The sequence below is a fragment of the Phodopus roborovskii genome, unplaced genomic scaffold, assembly GCF_943737965.1.
Source record: "Phodopus roborovskii unplaced genomic scaffold, PHOROB, whole genome shotgun sequence".
NCBI classification, from domain to species: Eukaryota; Metazoa; Chordata; class Mammalia; order Rodentia; family Cricetidae; genus Phodopus; species Phodopus roborovskii.
Window position 1 is genome coordinate 3,957,943 of NW_026126651.1, and position 17,409 is coordinate 3,975,351.

Here is a 17,409-nt window from a genome sequence, read left to right on the forward strand (position 1 = left end):
CATCCCCTTGTGTTGCATCAGGATTTTGACACTAAGTATATAAACTGTCCCCTATAGTTCCACCAAAGCAGGGTGGCAGAAATGCCCTTGGCAGATCACACAAACAGCCCGAGGACTAGTTCTCTAAGGTCTCACCTCGGTGTTTCTTCTCGGTTCAATCCCTGGGATGAAGGAAAACTGAACCATTTCCTCCATCTATCCATCTATCCATCCAATCATCTATCTTCCACCAACACATATCCACATGTCTTTTTCTATCCATCTGCTATCCATATATCATATACCCGCCATCTTTCTTTCTTCCTTATGTGTGTACATTTGTCATATATTCATCTATATGACTATCCATCCAATCCACCATTCATCTACAAGTGTATAGCCCACCTACCCATCCATCAATCCAGCAACCCATCTGCCACTATTCATATCATCATCATCTGTCCGTCTGTCATCTATCCATATATCTACCATCTATCCATCCAGTCATCTATGTTTTCATTTAGTAACTCAAACGTCTACTATATATGAAACAGAAAGAAATTGCAAGACATGAAAACTATCCATTTTATTGCTGTTACTGCTGCCTCAGAACCATGATTGGAAATTACCTGTTTCCAAGTACTCATAGAACAGCCCGAGTTGTCCAAAAACCTGAAGGTCATGATCTTGCTCCCAGCGGCTGTATAGTTTCTCAGAGTGGGTTCGGGTTCTTCGGCGTCTCCACCAATTAAAAATTAAGCTGTTATAAATGACAAAATGGACACTTGAAGAAAGGAGCAAGGGAGCCGGTATGTCAGGTCTGGAAACTGTCAGAAAGCGAGGCTAAGCATCTTAAGCTAGCACAATAGGAGATGAGGTTCAAACGTACATAGCTCACTCAGGGACAGGCAGGTTGACAGAACGTGAGAGAGAGGTGGTCAGGGCATCTCCACAACTCTTCAGTGCTCAGAGAACACTTGCAGAAGTGAGAAATTGAGTATAACAGAAAATATACTTGACAGGAAAAGCTTGTCTAAGTAAATGCAATAATATTACAAACCACTGGCCAGCCAAAGCCCATACCGTAGAAGGTAGATCATGGTAGGACTGGATTGAGCCAAGGAATGAATGCTTGTTTTTGAACTAGGAAGTCAACTTATACAATAGATGTGCTGGGTAGATTTAATGTCAAACGCCATAGCGTGTGGTATCGAATCCCTTCTGAAGTCTACTTCTGAGAGATAACCAGCCACGAATGAAATTGAGTTAGCTCAGTTTGAGCGAAGCAGACAAGATAGAGGTAGATTCCTCATTGGTGTGAAGACATTTGGAATCCAAACTGAAGTGAGAAAGTACACGATCACATTCAAGTGAATAGCATTAATAAAAATAAATAAATGTAATCAAAAGCACTAAGGTTATAAAATAGAATATGTCTGTGGGAAAAAAAATACCAAACACATTCACAGAGATCTGAAAACACACACACCAGAATCTACCAAAGATTGCAGGCCAAATAATATCAGGGTGTTCAGCTTGACTTCCCACGCCTGCACTTTATGCTTTTAGAGCAGTGCCTCTCAACCAGAGTGGTTTTGCAGGGACATTGGGTGTCAGAATAGGGAGGTGGTGGCCTAGCACCCCCTCGTGGTGACTCTAAGAATTCATCTATTTATCGTGCATTGCAAATAGAAACACGGGGCTGCCCCAGCTAAATCCAGGCTGAGCAACCTCATGAGATTATTACAAAACAAAAAGATAAGAATTGTGGTGGGACAAAATGTTCTCTGCACGTGCGCTCAAAACAGAAGAAAGCAAAGAAGAGCAGATAGCTAGAGCTTTTGAAGCGTTACTGCAAACAAAAAAGGATAAGCAGCCAGGTAGGGGAGGCATCAAACTACATGAACAAGAGCATCACAGCCAGAGAGCGGTCTTTTCATGTCAATTAACTGGGCAAATGCAGAATAAGACCTCAAAGAGGTATAGTTTATACATGCAAATGGATCAACAGAGAAATAACTATCACACGGACAGCTGCAGCAGCTGTGGACTGCACAGGATAATTATTTTTGTATAGCTTAGATCCAAACAGAAACACAAAGAGAACAAAAAGTAAAGAAGGATGGGAGGGGTTGGTGGGGCGATTTGGAATCCCAGCCTTTCCTCAGGGAGCGCCTTCCCATGGGGACGGCTGCCTTTCTGCATCTAAACCGCTTCTGCTCTATTGAAGTCAGTTTTGTTACCTAGGATCTGTTCCGAGCTATTTTTGAATAACTGAGGTTTGTCCCAAGTTTTGTATTTTGTGTACGGACGTCTGATTTCTTTCACCATTTCCTAACACGAAAGCTTAACTGGTTTTTAATATTTATTTATTTATTTATTTATTTTTGCAATACTAGTTATGTTTGTATAGATCACAGATTTGGACATCTTTATTTCCCTTCGTTATTTACACTACCAGTCTGTCTCCAATTGTATATTCATGTCATTGCTGAACTCTTACAGTTAGTTTTCAGATCAGGGGAGCAACTCCTCTGTCTTTACGCTCTAGTCTCTTCGCCCCCACATAGCATGTAGGATCTGCTCATCTGTACAGACAAGAACCCCCATGCTTTCACTTAAATAACAGTGTATGCATGCGTCAGCGTAAGAATAATGGACAGTGTTTCTATGCTGTGTCTTCCAATACAGAAACACACCATTTCTCTCCATTAATGTGTTTTCAACTCTAATGAATAGGAAATAAACCTAACCCCTGGCTTCATACTGCTTCTTACAGAGTGCCCACCCTCAACACAAGCTGAGGTCCTTTTTATCCCTGCTCTTTTCATTGGTGGAAATGTTCCTCTGTGCGTGAGATCAGCTGGTGTTTTAATTTATGTATGAATATCTATCTATGTAATATATATGTATATATGTATACATATATATATTATTGTTGTGCTTTTGGATGAGGGAGCAATCCCTCCCTCATCAAATGACCTAAATTCCTAAATTCTCTAATGTTTCTATGACTATGCAATGTAACACAATGATTAAAAAGCAAGATGATCAACTTTTAGCAATAGTAACAATATATGCAACATCCCAAAGCTCAGGCACCATCTCAGAAGAGGAGGCAGAAAGACTGTAAACACAGAGGTCAGGAGGACTGGGTGAGGGAGAAATGGTGTCTTCCCAGTTTGACAGGACTGTTGGACTCACGGGCTTGCAAGATTGAGGCATGTAACGTTCTAGCGCGGAGAAGTACGCGTTTGTGGGGAAGTGGGTGGTGAGCCCTGCACCAATGGATGAGTAGCTATTGGAAGCTGATGGCTTCTGGGAGAGGGAGAGTTGGTTTTCTTCAAAGCTGTGGCCCCTGGTAGGTTGACCACCTTCCAGTGGATGGGCAGACACCCATGAGTACATGCACAGTATAAGCTGACTCGGTGGACCACAGCAAAAGGAAAGTTGAAAGAATACAGAGTGGGAGGTGAGGGGGAGGTGGAGACGTGGAAGAAATGAGGGGGAAGAATGGACTGAGTAGGAAATTCTCACAGAATCAGCACAAATTTTACACTAAAAACTTAAATTGCAAAAGTATAATAAGCAACATGCAGAATATCCTGCTGGGGAATCTAATATATCAGTTCCCCAGGTAAATCTTTTTTTCTCACTTCGTTTGAAAGCTACATTTTTATTAAACATTTATTAATTTGTGTGTGTGTGTGCGTGTGTGCCTGCGTGTGTGTGTGGTGTGTGTGTGCGCGTGCATGCCTGCGTGTGTGTGTCCCCGTGTGTGAGTGTGTGGTGCGTGTGCACGCACGTGCGTGCCTGCGTGTGTGAGTGTGTGTGTGGTGTGTGGGCTGTGTGTGTGTGTCCCCGTGTGTGAGTGTGTGTGGTGTGTGTGCACACGCGCGCATGTGTGTGCATGTTCTTGCCTGCATGCCTAGGACAGTTAGCAGGGGTCATTTTTCTCCTTCCACCATATAGGTTTCCGGTATCAGACACAGGACATCAATCTCGGTAGCAAGCATCTTTGCCTAGTGAGTCACTTCATTGGCCCACAATGGACACGTTTTCATGACTCAATGAGAGTATCTCAGCCAATTGTACATGAATACAGGCTGCTTCCTACTCTGTGTATCACTACCAACACCAACACCCAGACCCCACCTGTATTTCAAACATTCCTGTGGAGGACATTCTTGTACCGCTCGTGTGTGTGTGTGTGTGTGTGTGTGTGTGTGTGTGTGTGTGCTCGCACACACGTGTGCGTGTGCAGACACATGGAAGCCAGAGATTAACATCAGTGTTGTTCCTCAGGCACCATCCGCCTTACTTATCCCCAGTTAAATCTTTACAGCTGCACTCAACAGCAGAAATATTCACTTAAAAGCACTATAAGGTGTGAGACTTCTAATCTCAACACTACAGGAGGCAGAGGCTGATGGATCTCTGTGAGTTGTGAGTTCTAGACCAGCCAGAGCCACATAGGGTGACCCAATTTAAAAACAGAGACACACAAAGCCTGTACTGAAATGTCACATTGCAGCCAGTAAATATGTCCATGCAAGTGAGTATAAGTTGAGTGTTATTCATCATTTGAAAATAAAACTAAAGAAGAAAAGCTTTGTTGTTTGTTTTTGAGATAAGGTTTCCCTGTGTAGTAGGGCTATCATGGAACTCACTTTGTAGACTAGGCTGCCCTTGAACTCAGGGATCTGTCTGTGTCTCTGCCTTCCAAGTTCTATGATTAAAGGTGTGCAACACTGTCTGGCCTGGAAGAAAATCTTGGATGGCCATTAAATAAGTATAACAAAAGCCTGTATTACCAGAAGCATTCTGCCCTGTTCATTAAACATAAATTGTTCCTGTTTGCCTAGACATTTTTTGACAAAGATACAATAACAGTAATATATATATGTATATATATATATGTAAATATATATATTCAAATCAAACATGCAATGTGTGAGTCATACATACGGTTGACAGGCTTCATGGATGTTTCCAAAAAGCTGTTTCCCAATCATGATGATGGTTAGCTGGGTTGTCAGCTCTACCAGACAACCTGCAGGATCACACTATTCAGAAATAAGAGAGGAGAAAATAGAGATAGAGGAGAGAAACAGAATTTTGCAACATCTAGAATATGAGAAACTCAAAAAGATATATATAGTAAGGGTTACAATAGGGTCGGGAGGGGCAATGATGGGTTTTGGGAGCCATTCAGTCCCACAGACCGAGGACTAGTAACAGGGTAGCTGCATCACACCGTTTGTGGACTGCGTTGGAAATACAGACCTCTGAGTCTTAGAAAATTATGAACCCTGAGGTCTGGGCTACGACTAAAAGATGGTATACTTTCTGTGTGATCGGTTTTGAAAACCATTGGTCATGTCTAACAGAGGAGCCCTTTCTTGACTCTTGACACTTGGCAGGACACCTTCAAGAACAAAAGCTCTGCTCCCCTTACTCTGTGTTCACTGCCAGGCCGCAGGCTCTTCAATGGTTAGTGTCAATTGTCACCCTGTTAGAATAGAGTAGAATCATTTGGGTAACGAGTCTGCGGACAGGTGTTTGTTTGGAAGACCATTTCTATTAGAGTAATTGAGGTGGGCAAACCTGCCCACTGTTGGGGTTGTCATTCTCTAGATGGGACCCTGGACTGTGTCAGGGGCCAAAGGCGGTTGAGCAGCCACAGGCTTTCATTGCCCTCTGATTCCTGACTGGACGCCATGTAACCAGTTTCTGCTGCCTCGACTTTCCTGCCACGATGCACCATTGCCTTGAACCCTTTCACCCATACGTTGCATTTGCCAGTGTGGTTTATCACAGCCATGGGAAACAAAGCAAGGCAGGCCCCGTATAAATTCTTGCTCATCCGAAACTGAAAAGAAATCTAACGAGAAGACTGCTCAGAGGGTGGGGCCAATGTCTGGACTTACACATCTTGACAATTTCTGAGTTAGTGCTAGGGAGAAAAGCGGGTCTTAATTATCTGAGAACGTCCTTACCTCTTCACTTCTCCATAAGTTAAACATGTATGTGTACTTCCCAGGGTAGCCCACAAACTTCCCCTTAAAGAAGGCCACGTAAAAGCAAGCTGAGTAATAATTCACAAACTGGAAGAGAAACATCTTCAGAGTGAGACTGCTCTCGTACTCCTGGTAAGTTCGGGGGATTTCTGCCAATAGAAACCACCAAGGATAAATGCTCCGTCCCCGAACACTGTACTTACAAGTGGCTATCTAGGCATGCAGTTTCAAAGTGTGTGAACATGCTTCTTGGTCTGAGCTCAGGTGACCAATGTTGAGGAGCTGTGTGTTTGTGCTGGCTTCCTGTTGGTGGTGTTGTGTTGATACCATGGCGGGCAGAGTCTAGGAGACAGTCGCTACATTTCAAGGGTGGGGATTTCTCTATGTGCAAGAGAGTCTGAATGTGGGGTTCCCATCTACAAGATGGGAAGAGCCCCTCACTGCGAGACACTATGACAATCCCATCTTGCTTTTCTCTACTCTGCCTGCGGTCAAGCTGGTTTAAACAAGGAAAGCTTGTGTCAAGGGCTGAGAAGGTTTCTAACTCCATGGTACTTTCCCTCTCCCGAACTAAACTGCACGTGCAAACGCTGGCAGAGAAAATACGTGTGCCTTCTCTTTCCTTAATGAAAATGCAGTCATGGTTTGTAATTTAACAAATTGTAAACATAGGGAAGTAATAACTTCTCCCCAAAGCCTGTTAGAGAATTGTGAGGATAAGGGAACACACTTTCTTTCACAAGGGGGCAATTTTCTAGTAGAACAGCTGACCTAGACATGCCCGTGACACTCAGGAGTAGAACAAGATATTCTAAGGACACAAACAACTTCCATTTTAGCGATGCTCAGTTGAACTTATTAAAAACATGTGTGAGAGGAGCTTAGGGGTAGTTTCCACTGAGGAAAAGTTTGGTGGTGTCTTTCTTAGCACCCTATCTGCTGTGATTCACTTGCTCTTGCCCAGAGGAAAAGTAGATTTGACTGACAACTCAGAAATTACAGATGATGCAAGAGCTGCTTCCAGCCAGTGCTTGCCTTTGTGTGGAGCCATGGGGAGGGATGTCGTTCACTGCTAGCTAAGGGGGCTAGCCTTGTCTATCTCTAACATGTCCAAGAGAGCAACAGAAGCGCACATGCTCTTCGCAGTATTCCTTGCTCAAGTCCTTGCTTTACCCATGAACCCACCGCTCCCTACTTCAGGAGAAATTTGGAAACTTTAGCAAGAAGGTAGTCTAGGTTGTAACAGATGCCACCTAGACACTGCGCTCAGGAGGGACTGTGCCCTGTTTGTTTTTATTGCTCTCTTCTATTTCAGACTGATTTCCAGTAGCAAAAACCTTCAGAAACAAATCATGTAAGGCCAGATCATTGCATGGTTTTACAACTCCAGGAATGCTGAGCTAAGGGTCCTCAAAATGGCCCAAGGAGTCCTGAACCCTCTTTATTTTTCTCTCCACCGTGAAATGCCTGAGTGTGGATATTCAGAAATTGTTAAAAACAAACAAACAAACAAACAACAACAACAAAAAAAAAACCAACCCTGGTGTGAATCTACTCAGAGAACAAGGCAGCCTGAAAATTGTGCTCTACAGACGCTGGTTCCCAGTGAGGAGGGTCCAAAGATGGATGTTGACCGAAACTTTTGTTCCCCTCGCCCTCATAACTTGGCCAGCTTACCCATTTTTGTAATCCAGGCAGATATCTTCTCATAAAAAAAATTCAAGATCAAGATGACAATGCAGTTCAGGCATGATCCGGAGAGATTGGTGGCCATCTGGGGTGTGAAGAAGCTCTTCACATTCTGTAGGGTGGCTTCACTCTCCATGAAGCTGGCAAACGTGGCAAAGACTGACAGGCGGTACACGATGATGGACACCATGCTGCTGAGGAGGAGAGCCATCTGAGGGGAAAACCGAGAGCCACAGGATGTGCTGTTTGTTTGCCCATTCGGTGATATAGCTCAGCAGCTGCTTAGGCAAAGCAACCCCTCTTACCACGGAGGCAGCAGATAAGCTACCGCAGGGTAGCAAGAAGGCTTAGAGAGAAATCATCTGGTGGCTATGGGTTAAACAAGAAATAGAGGAAAAGCCACTACCCACTGTGATGGCTGGCATTGTCACCTGGCCAGGGGTGAGTTACCTAGAGTATGTTCATTGGGGCAGGAGACCCTTCTTCCCCGGGGAGTAAAGGTAAAAAGCGGAAAGGGAGCTGGGCACTGGTGTTTGTCTCTCTTTATGTTGTGACTCTGAATGCACTGTGTCCAGCTGCCTCAGGCTCTCATTGCCATGCAGTCTCTGCCATGGTGGGCCGTGCCCTTGAACTGGGGGCCAGACTGAACCCCTTTTCCCTTGGTTGTCTCTTGCCAGTTATTTCATCATTGCAGTGTGAGAGGGGGCCACTACATTCAACTTTGTGATTTATATTCTCAGTATTTACAAATGACAGCCCTTCTGAATCTTATCGCTGGCGCGGTATGTTTTGATGTGGCTCTTGAGATAAGTTTATTATCTGTCATTTATCTTATGTTTGTTTATCTGCCTTCCTGCCTGTATGTCTATCTATCACTTATGAACCCTTCATATCTATCTATCTATCTATCTATCACCTATCCATCCATCTATCTATCTATCTACCTACCTATCTATCTAGGTTATCTCTATCAATATAGATTTTCTAAAGAAAATAAAAAATAATCCTGAACCAGAGACTATGTAACTATGAATTGATCCCCCTTTGGGAAAAAATTGCCAGAACATGATCTAGGCTTTAGTTATAAAGTCCCCACATCAATTTTGTATACATTGTATATTGCAAAGCGCTGTGTCTCTGTATCAGTTCAATGACTGGGAAACTTTACTCTAAAGCCGGGGAAGCAGAGCACATTGAATTAGAAGTAGAGAATGAAAACAGAAGAACAATTCTGGGACTGTGCTTCCAAGCTCACTTCTCAGAACTTATCCTAAGGCAGCTATTTGTTTCCCTTTTATTCATTATTTTTCTTTTAAAAGTGGTTATGCAAGCTAAGAAAACATATCCCAACTAACTCTTTCAAGATATAAAAAATGTCTTAATAGGAACTGTTAAAATTGTACAGAGCACACACACACACACACACACACACACACACGCGCGCGCGCGCGCACACACACTGGAGAAGTTAAACTACAATCTAAACTAGTTAATGTGTTTACACCTCAACGTGCCATTCTCTGAGAGGCTAACACCCTCACCACTCTTCCCCAAATCAAAAGCTAACTGTGGCAAGTACACAAATTAGAAAGGAAGGCATGGAAAAAACTCATGGTGGCAATGAAGGCATTAGCTACAGATATTGTGAAAAACCAACTCCCTCCAAGAGATTTGTCTTCCTCAGGGTTGACTCTGTTTATTTCAACAAGAAGAAAGATGTTTAAATCTTGGTCACATGCATAGATACTTTAAAGAAATGATGACGTTGATAACATTAACCAGAGACTGCAATGAAGATGAATATGACACTCTTGTTTGGCTTCAAAGTGGCAGTCAGGGAGACAGATAGGGACAGGCTGTGAAATCTGGACTCTCTCCTCCCTACATCTTTTTGCAAATTTCACTTTGGGGGGAAATCTATGTGAATTATGGCATGCTTTGTACAGGAGGTGTCGTCAACGAAGGAAGAATGGGGCGTGGCAGGAATGATCCAAGAGCTGACACAGACGGCGTTGTGGGGATACTGTGGTTCATAGAGGACTGTGTTCTAAAGAGATGGTAAAAGGTTCCAACATGGCGCTTACCCCAAAGGTCACTGTGGCCCCTGACACAAAGTACCATGGGATGCGATGGCACAGAGGCATGTATGGCTCCATCTCCTGTAACATTGCAGAAATAACGAAGTCACACTTCACCCTCAGCGTTGGGAACCCAAATGAGAGTAGAACGTTCAAGGAGTGCCCCTCACAATGGCTCTCATTACACAGCCCCTGCAAAGTCTCTCCTTCCCTTCCCTTGAGACCATCAGATCCCAAAGTGACATTCCACATGAACTGGGAGACATGATTAACACGACCTGCTTCCTAAGTGCTGGGTGACAGCGGCCTCCAGGGTCTGACAGAGACAATGTCCAAACCGCAGCACTGATGTGTGCTGAGGCACAATTTCATTTCATCTGGAATGTTCGCTGCTTGCTTCACAGCATATGAAGGTGGCCCTGGGTTATATCCCAAAACTCAGCAGGTCAGGCTCTCCCCCCCCCTCCCCCCGTCTTTACAACCTTTAATATGCAAGGTATTAATTGGATCCACCGACACTCTGAGCTACAGTCAAGCGTGGATTTTTATTTACAAAGGTTGCTATAAAGTAAAGAAGAGCTGTCAGGAAATACACAAACCACGGAATTATACAAAATGTAAGATTCCACATTTATGGATCTTCAAATCGCACCAGGAACTACAGGACATCCCCTGGTCTGAGAAGCCTTCTAAGAGCTCTATGGACATGCAGGCTATGCACACTTGTGCCCACATGGGATCCTCTGTACTGTCCCTGTGTGCACCCAATGTATGCGTGCTAGTGCCCATCGTGTGTACCCACACACATGTGCCATTGATGCAGACCCACATGTAAGAGCTCTGGTTGTGCTTAAACACCAAAATCTATTGCTAGAAATGAAAAAAATGTCTGCCTTGTCATTTTGAGTCTGTTAGAGCTAAACATAGTGAAAGAACCAGGGAGAATCTAGACACACTTCTTGCTATAAAGTCCAAACGCAAACACTCAGTCCATCTTTTGTGTTGGTGAAGCCAAGTGGCACCATGCCTTGGTTGTCTTTTTCTACTATAAAGCAGGAAAAAGCAAGCAGATACACATCGCGCCATTGTTTTATCTAATGTCTTTTCTCAACACCTCTTCTGGCTTAAGAAAGAAATGGCTCCCATAGGCTCAAGCATCTGAACACTTAATCTCTAGCTGGTTGCACCGTTTAGGGGAGTTATGGAACCTTCAGTGGGTGCAGCCTTGCAGGAGGAAGTACTTCCCTGTGAGAGGGCTTTGAGCATCTACAGGCTAGCCCCACATTCTCTCCCCGCTCTCTCTCTCCCTCACCCCCTCCTCCCTCCGTGCCCCCCCCCTCCTGTGTGTGGATGAGTGTGAATCTTGGATTCCTGCCCTGGCTGCTGAGCATTTCCTGACTTTATGGCTGTCCCCTTTGTAACCCAGGCAAAAACTAAACTCTCTTTTCTATAGGTTGCTTTTGCCAATGGTATTTTATCACAACGTCAAGAAAAAGTGATTCCTACCACACCCAGATTAAGTAGGTGTCATTCACACTGTTACACATTTTTATATTTCAATGAAATTTAAGAGACTTTGTCTAATGCCTGAACTGTGAAAGGAATCTCGGGAGCAGCACCGCAATGGTGCCTTCCAGAACGGACAGAATTCCACAGAAGGCATGGAGCTTGCAGTGGGGCACACTCCTTCCCTCCGGGCACAGAGCAGCTCCCAGCCTACGAAGCTAACGCTCTGCCCTCGGAAGGCAGCGCACATCCCACTTTCAAAGGAGAACAGGGAGGTTGCAAGGAGTGGAAGCCTTAGTCAAGAACACACAGACAGTTTAATAATGTAGACCCTTCTCACTTCCAGTGAAGTGACTCTCCCACAACAGTCAATGTGAAAGCACCGTGGAAAGAGGCATTCTATCAAATAAAATCTTCACCCTTAAATCCACTGTCTTCACCCAGCTACTGGGGAACACATTAACTCGTTTCCATGCACACTAGCTTCCATTTCACTTTTTCTCACCTAGCAGTGACATTACATATTCCGTATTCTCTGATGCACTGGATTGGCTTTGAAAATAATCTAGTAACAGGAGGGTGTGTGGATACATATGAATAAATGCTCTCTATGGGGTGAAAATGCAATGTTGAGTAGCAGGTCCAGCCATGGCTTAAATTATATATATTATATAATTATATATCGTATACACTATAGCTTTCTATTTGGAAGTGTGTTTGAAATTTTTCATATAAATAGGAATTTTGTTGATTAACTTGTATATTGATGGAACATGGCTATTCCAGGGCAGCCAATAGCAGAGGGATGCCAGAATCAATCACCTATTCCATGCCTACCGTACCTTCGTCACAGGATTCATCTTCTTCCGTTTACACATGGCTTCGAACTCAGGCCGAAGCTGGAGCTGTTGCTGTTCTTCTTCAAAGTCCACCAGATCCCACTCATACTCGAGCCTGGCTTGTCGCTGTTTCCAGAACTCCAGAAACAGTGTGACTACAGTAGAAGAAAGCGTCAGGGTGGAGCCATCAGTAGGTGGACAAACAAAAGTTGCAAGACGGCAGCCTTAGGTGCCGGAGGGTTAGCTTGCAGTTGAGTGGGCTTGCTGCTCTAGCAGAGGATCTGAGTTCAGCTCCCAGAATTCACATCTGGGGGTTCACAACCACCTTTAACTCCAGCTCCAGGACATCCAATGCTATATGGTCTCACAGGGTACCCAATGTACGCCTACAGAATGCACATGTATGTGCATGTGTGCACATACGATTGAAAATACAATATCTTAAAAAAGAAACTTTCACTTCTGCCTGTAATCATTTGTTTTCAAAATGCTTCACATGTTCTCAGTTGGAAACATTGGCCATTTTTGATGTTTTTTGTTTGTTTGTTTTTCTCAGTGACTACTGTTGATGTGACACTAAGTAATAACAGAAATTATTCACTATGGAAATTCAAGTTGATTTCTTAGCAGGCAAAGCTGTAAATTTCCAGATCATCTGCACAGCTTCCTCATTCAAATAATGTTATAATATTTCATCTTAACATTAGCCAAACACTAACTGGTATAAATTTTAGAAACAGTATTTGATGACCGTATTCACATGACTCTTAGGCACACTGAACAGTTAAACCCTTCTCATGTCAAAATTTGACATTCTGAAGAAAAAATAAGAAAACCAGATAACACAGACAGGGACAAAAGATGGTGATGGAAAAATGGCTAGCAAAAGAGTATTACACGAAAATGGAAAAGAAACATTCTAAAACCCAAACTACAGCCATGAATTCCTTGGGTTTCTTGAGGGTACATAAATCCACAAGGATCCCAAGATTAGAATATCCTTGGAAGGGGATCTCTGTAAATTATACAGACCCTTGGCTTGTGCATTTTAGATTGAGCTTAAATAGAACTTGATATTTTTCTGTACAAGAAAGAATTCTGCTGGACACCACGGTGGACAGGCCTACCCTCTCAGCTGATCAGGAGGCTGAAGCAGAAAGGTTGTAAGTATCAAGGCCTGCTTTGGTTCCAGTAAGTTCAAGACAAGCCTGGGAAACTTCCTGACTCAATACAAAAAGCAAAAAAAAAAAAAAAAAAAAAAAAAAAAAAAAAAAAAAAAGAGGTTCGGGGATGAAGTGTAGAGTGTAGTTATAGATTCCTGCCCAGCATGTGTGAGAGACTAGGTTCAGTCCTCTCTCTCTCTCTCTCTCTCTCTCTCTCTCTCTCTCTCTCTTTCTCCCTCTCTCTCTCTCTCTGTGTGTGGAGAGGCGGGGGGCGGGGGAAGAGAAAGAAAAAAGGGAAAGGACCATATTTAACACGTTTGAGCACACAACAAACCCAGCCCTGAAACTTTGGAAGCTAAAGCCTTGAGGACGATTTCTCTAAAACAGCAGGTAGACCAGTGACTGGAGGCATGAGTCCATGTGTACCTGCTTTGAGATAAAGGCCGCACATGGGCACATTTCCACCTCTGCCAGGTAGAAGACTATCTGCCCTTCAGCAGACACTGTAGGACCTTTAGAACTACAATCAAGTTTGAGTAAAATGAAACCACTGCGTTCCTGGCATAAATACGCATGGGTGCACATCTTAGATAAGCTACAGAAACACACAGCACAACCAAGGTTGGAAAGAAAAGCTTATGGCTTGATTATATATCCGAGATTCTCCTGACCAAGGGTAAAGACCAGATGTAAATGATGAGTTTAGAAATATCTTAAATATATGAGTTCAATTGCCAGCAACCATATAGTAGCTCACAATTATCTATAATGGGATCTGATGCCCTTTTCTGGCATAAAGTCGATACAGCGTGTACGCACGCGTGCACACACACACACACACACACACACAATAAAAAAAATAAATAAATCTTTTAAAGATGCTTCCAGTGACAAAGAAGATCCAGTATCAAATATCAGAAATACTCGGGATCGATCAAACAAGTACAAATCAAAACTATTTAATGAGATGACACCCAATGTGTCAAACTGCATCTCCAGTGTTTAAAAACTAAGAGCAGAAGGTGCATAAAAGTCCAGTTTTTATGTGAGTCATGTAAGTATATAGTAAAGCTTTTAAGTTGTAAATATAAATTTTCCCCATCAATTCACATGGTAAGTAATATCCTTAGAAGGTTTCTGTGTGAATACATGAAGGTATTTGTTCCAGGAGCTGGGGATAGAGCTAAATGGTAGAGTGCTGGCCTGGAATACGTGAGTCCCTGGGCTCCATCCCCAGCAGCACATAGGCTCTGTGTGATGGTGCCCAGGAGTAATCCCAGAATTTGGGAGGCAGAGGCAGGAGGGCCAAGGGCACCCTCATCTACACTGAGAGCTCAAGGCAGCCTGCATTTTAGGAGAGCTTGTCTTAGAAAAGTTTTTTTTCCAGCGCTGTTGCCAGTGGTAAAAAGAAATTACATAACGGATTAGGCAAAACGTGCTAAATTCACGAACAGTTACAACACAAAGGAAATTAGTTTGGAGGAGGCTCTGTACTCACCCCAGATCCCCATGAAGATCGCAAAGAACACGGTTGACTCATTATCAAACAGATGGGAGAACTGTAAAAGGAACACCATCACAGAAGCCACTTAATACGGAGACACGTCACCACAGGAAGGAAGCTCCAGCCTCATCCCGCCAAACTGCACACTTACCTTTGAATGCAAGCACGTGGTGTTCAGTCTCCAGTAATCGCACACTTCATCGCAGAGTGGACACATGATCATCTGACCTCCGATGTCTGGGTCACAGATTTCATTGCTACCCAGAGAAGTCAGATAAAAAAAGCAATGCCGTTGGGAGTGGACAATCTAAGCAGCTCTCAGCAGACTGTTTAATGCATGTCCACCCACAACAAAAGTGGAGACAAAGCAAATGTTTCTGCGGTGGCACAAGTTGCAGCCTACAGAACAGACTCCTTAGACTACATCTTTAAAAAGTCTGATGTGGAAGACCTGAGCAGGATGGAGCCAGACAACACATAGGATGGGGAATGAGGGGTCATGAGGTCCTACCCCTGGCGGAAGAGCTAGACAGTTGGTGGCTGGTGCTGGGGGACTGAGGGCACATGCTCTAGCACATAGTCCTCCATGCATGCCCATGAGGGCAGCACCAGGTAGGCTTGGGTTTTAAAATGAACATGGGTAATCGGCAAGGACAATGGAGGAGGAATTGAGTGGGCAGGGGAGGATTTGCTCAAAACACAATGCATGCATTATGAAATCCTCAAACAAAGGAAAGAATAAATGGCGTTCAAATGAATGAAATCAAAACCTAACAACAACAAAAGGTCAGTTTCCAGAAAGCCCTCCGCAAGGAGAAACGTTACGTGTGACTCTGCTTTGCAAACACTGCCTGCTCCCACAGGGAAGCAGGTAGAGGTCAATGAAAAAATGAGGAGGCGGCAGAAGCTTAGACCACAGGAGTGCCAGTTGGTGCCAGTCTCTTGTGCTCACCTACTTTGGTTGTTTTCCATTGACAACAAGCCATAGATGAAGCAGGCTAAGCCCACCAGAGCCGCAATCAGCAGCATTTCTGTGTAATACCCGAGAAACACGAAATAGATTCCGATTTTTTCTCCATAATAATTCCTGCGAAAGAGAGTCAAGATCAGAGGCTGGAAGGAAACTGCGGGCCAGGTGCACTGGCTCCATTCGGGCAGGCAAAATTTATAGTTGTAGAGATTAAAAGAAATAGCGCATGGAAGAAGGAAGCCATGAGGGTGGGACTTAAAGTTTTTAAATATTATCATACTGAGAACTCATGAATTTTAAAGTTTCCGTAAGCTTCAAGTAAGTTTTTCCAACACTAAGCGAACGTATGATAAATTATTAAACAAAGAAGTTAAAGTATCAGACATAACCAGCCTGAACAATCGTCTTGCTTCTTTCCCCAGCTGGCGTGGGTGCTCTGACGCCGTTCAGGTATGGCTGTGGCCCTCGCTTCACAGAGTGGACATTACTGCTTCTATTTACAGCCAGGTTTAGCTGAGTCCACGCTCAAAGACCTGGAACAGCCCTCCCTGCCTCGGAGCACTCACCACCAGGTCTATGGCCTTTCCACAGATTTGATGGCCCTGAGTTTACTACTTCCAGAGCAACAGATAATGACCTGCAGTGTCCAAGTCTGCCCTTGGAGGAGGCAACAGGGAGTGAGCAAGGGGGACATAGATGTCGCCTCCCACAGAGACCATTTTAAGCAGATTTTAAATAGATTTCTCATGCCCCGTATTAATTCTTCTGCTTTTGAAAGCCTTTCTCTGTGTGTTGCATTTTCTTTTCAATGCTGATAACCATGTTTGCAGTTTGGCTTGTACTTTCCCCCCGCATGGCTGTCTGTTACAGTCCCTAAGCAACCTGCTCCTGACACTTCCCCACAGTAAATGTGAGTGACCCTGCATCTCAGAGATTTTACTAAAGAATAAAGCAATTTCTATAATACTGAACAATACCAAGATCGTCAAAAGAACACCAGTATGTTTTCTTTTCTGTCTTTCCTTTTTAAGACAGCCTTTCATTCTCAGCCAAGCCCCTACATCAACCCCCCACCCCATGCTGGGATTGCGGTGGACGCCTGCACTATATTTAAGTACTAAGTATTTTTTTTTTAAACATGGTCTATTGGCTTACCTTCTGCTGTATTAAAGCTTATAGCAACTATCGTAGGAAGCACAGTGAGCATATTTTCCACAGGAGCAAGAATTCTCAGGAATCCATGGTGAAACTGGGAATCTTGAGAAACTAGTACTTTTTGTTTGTTTTCCCTTTTCTGGATTTCTCTTTTCTTTTATTGGAAATTGATTTTTTTTCCCATATCGTATATTTTGATGGTGATTCTCCTCCCCCAGCTTCTTCCAGATGCTCCCCACCTCCCTACACACCCAGATACACACCTTTTCTTTCTCTCTCATTAGAAGACAAACAGGCATGTAAATAACAATAAGATAAACTAACACGAGCAAACCAGAATAAGAGAAAATGAACAGAAACAAAAAGAGGCAAAGAAAAAGCGCAGACACCGACACACACTCATTCACGTGTGTAGAAAACTCATAGAAACAAAGTCAGAAACCATAAAACAGAAGGAAAAGGCCTGTGCAGCAAAAATAAATAAATTAACAATAAAAAAATGCTGT

At 43.5% G+C, this 17,409-nt stretch overlaps 1 protein-coding gene across 1 annotated transcript in view; it reads right to left on the bottom strand.

Annotated features, from left to right (window-relative positions):
• The window catches only part of Ano5 (anoctamin 5), a 54,763-nt gene that overhangs the window by 7,892 nt on the left and 29,462 nt on the right, over nt 1–17,409 (bottom strand). The window contains exons 8-16 of the mRNA XM_051174242.1: nt 15,731–15,865; nt 14,930–15,035; nt 14,773–14,833; nt 12,115–12,266; nt 9,773–9,847; nt 7,677–7,899; nt 5,979–6,148; nt 4,948–5,045; nt 609–739 (exon numbers count right to left, since the gene is read on the bottom strand). Of these exons, the coding sequence (XP_051030199.1) occupies nt 609–739; nt 4,948–5,045; nt 5,979–6,148; nt 7,677–7,899; nt 9,773–9,847; nt 12,115–12,266; nt 14,773–14,833; nt 14,930–15,035; nt 15,731–15,865 (1,151 nt within the window). The remainder of the gene's footprint in view (nt 1–608; nt 740–4,947; nt 5,046–5,978; nt 6,149–7,676; nt 7,900–9,772; nt 9,848–12,114; nt 12,267–14,772; nt 14,834–14,929; nt 15,036–15,730; nt 15,866–17,409) is intronic.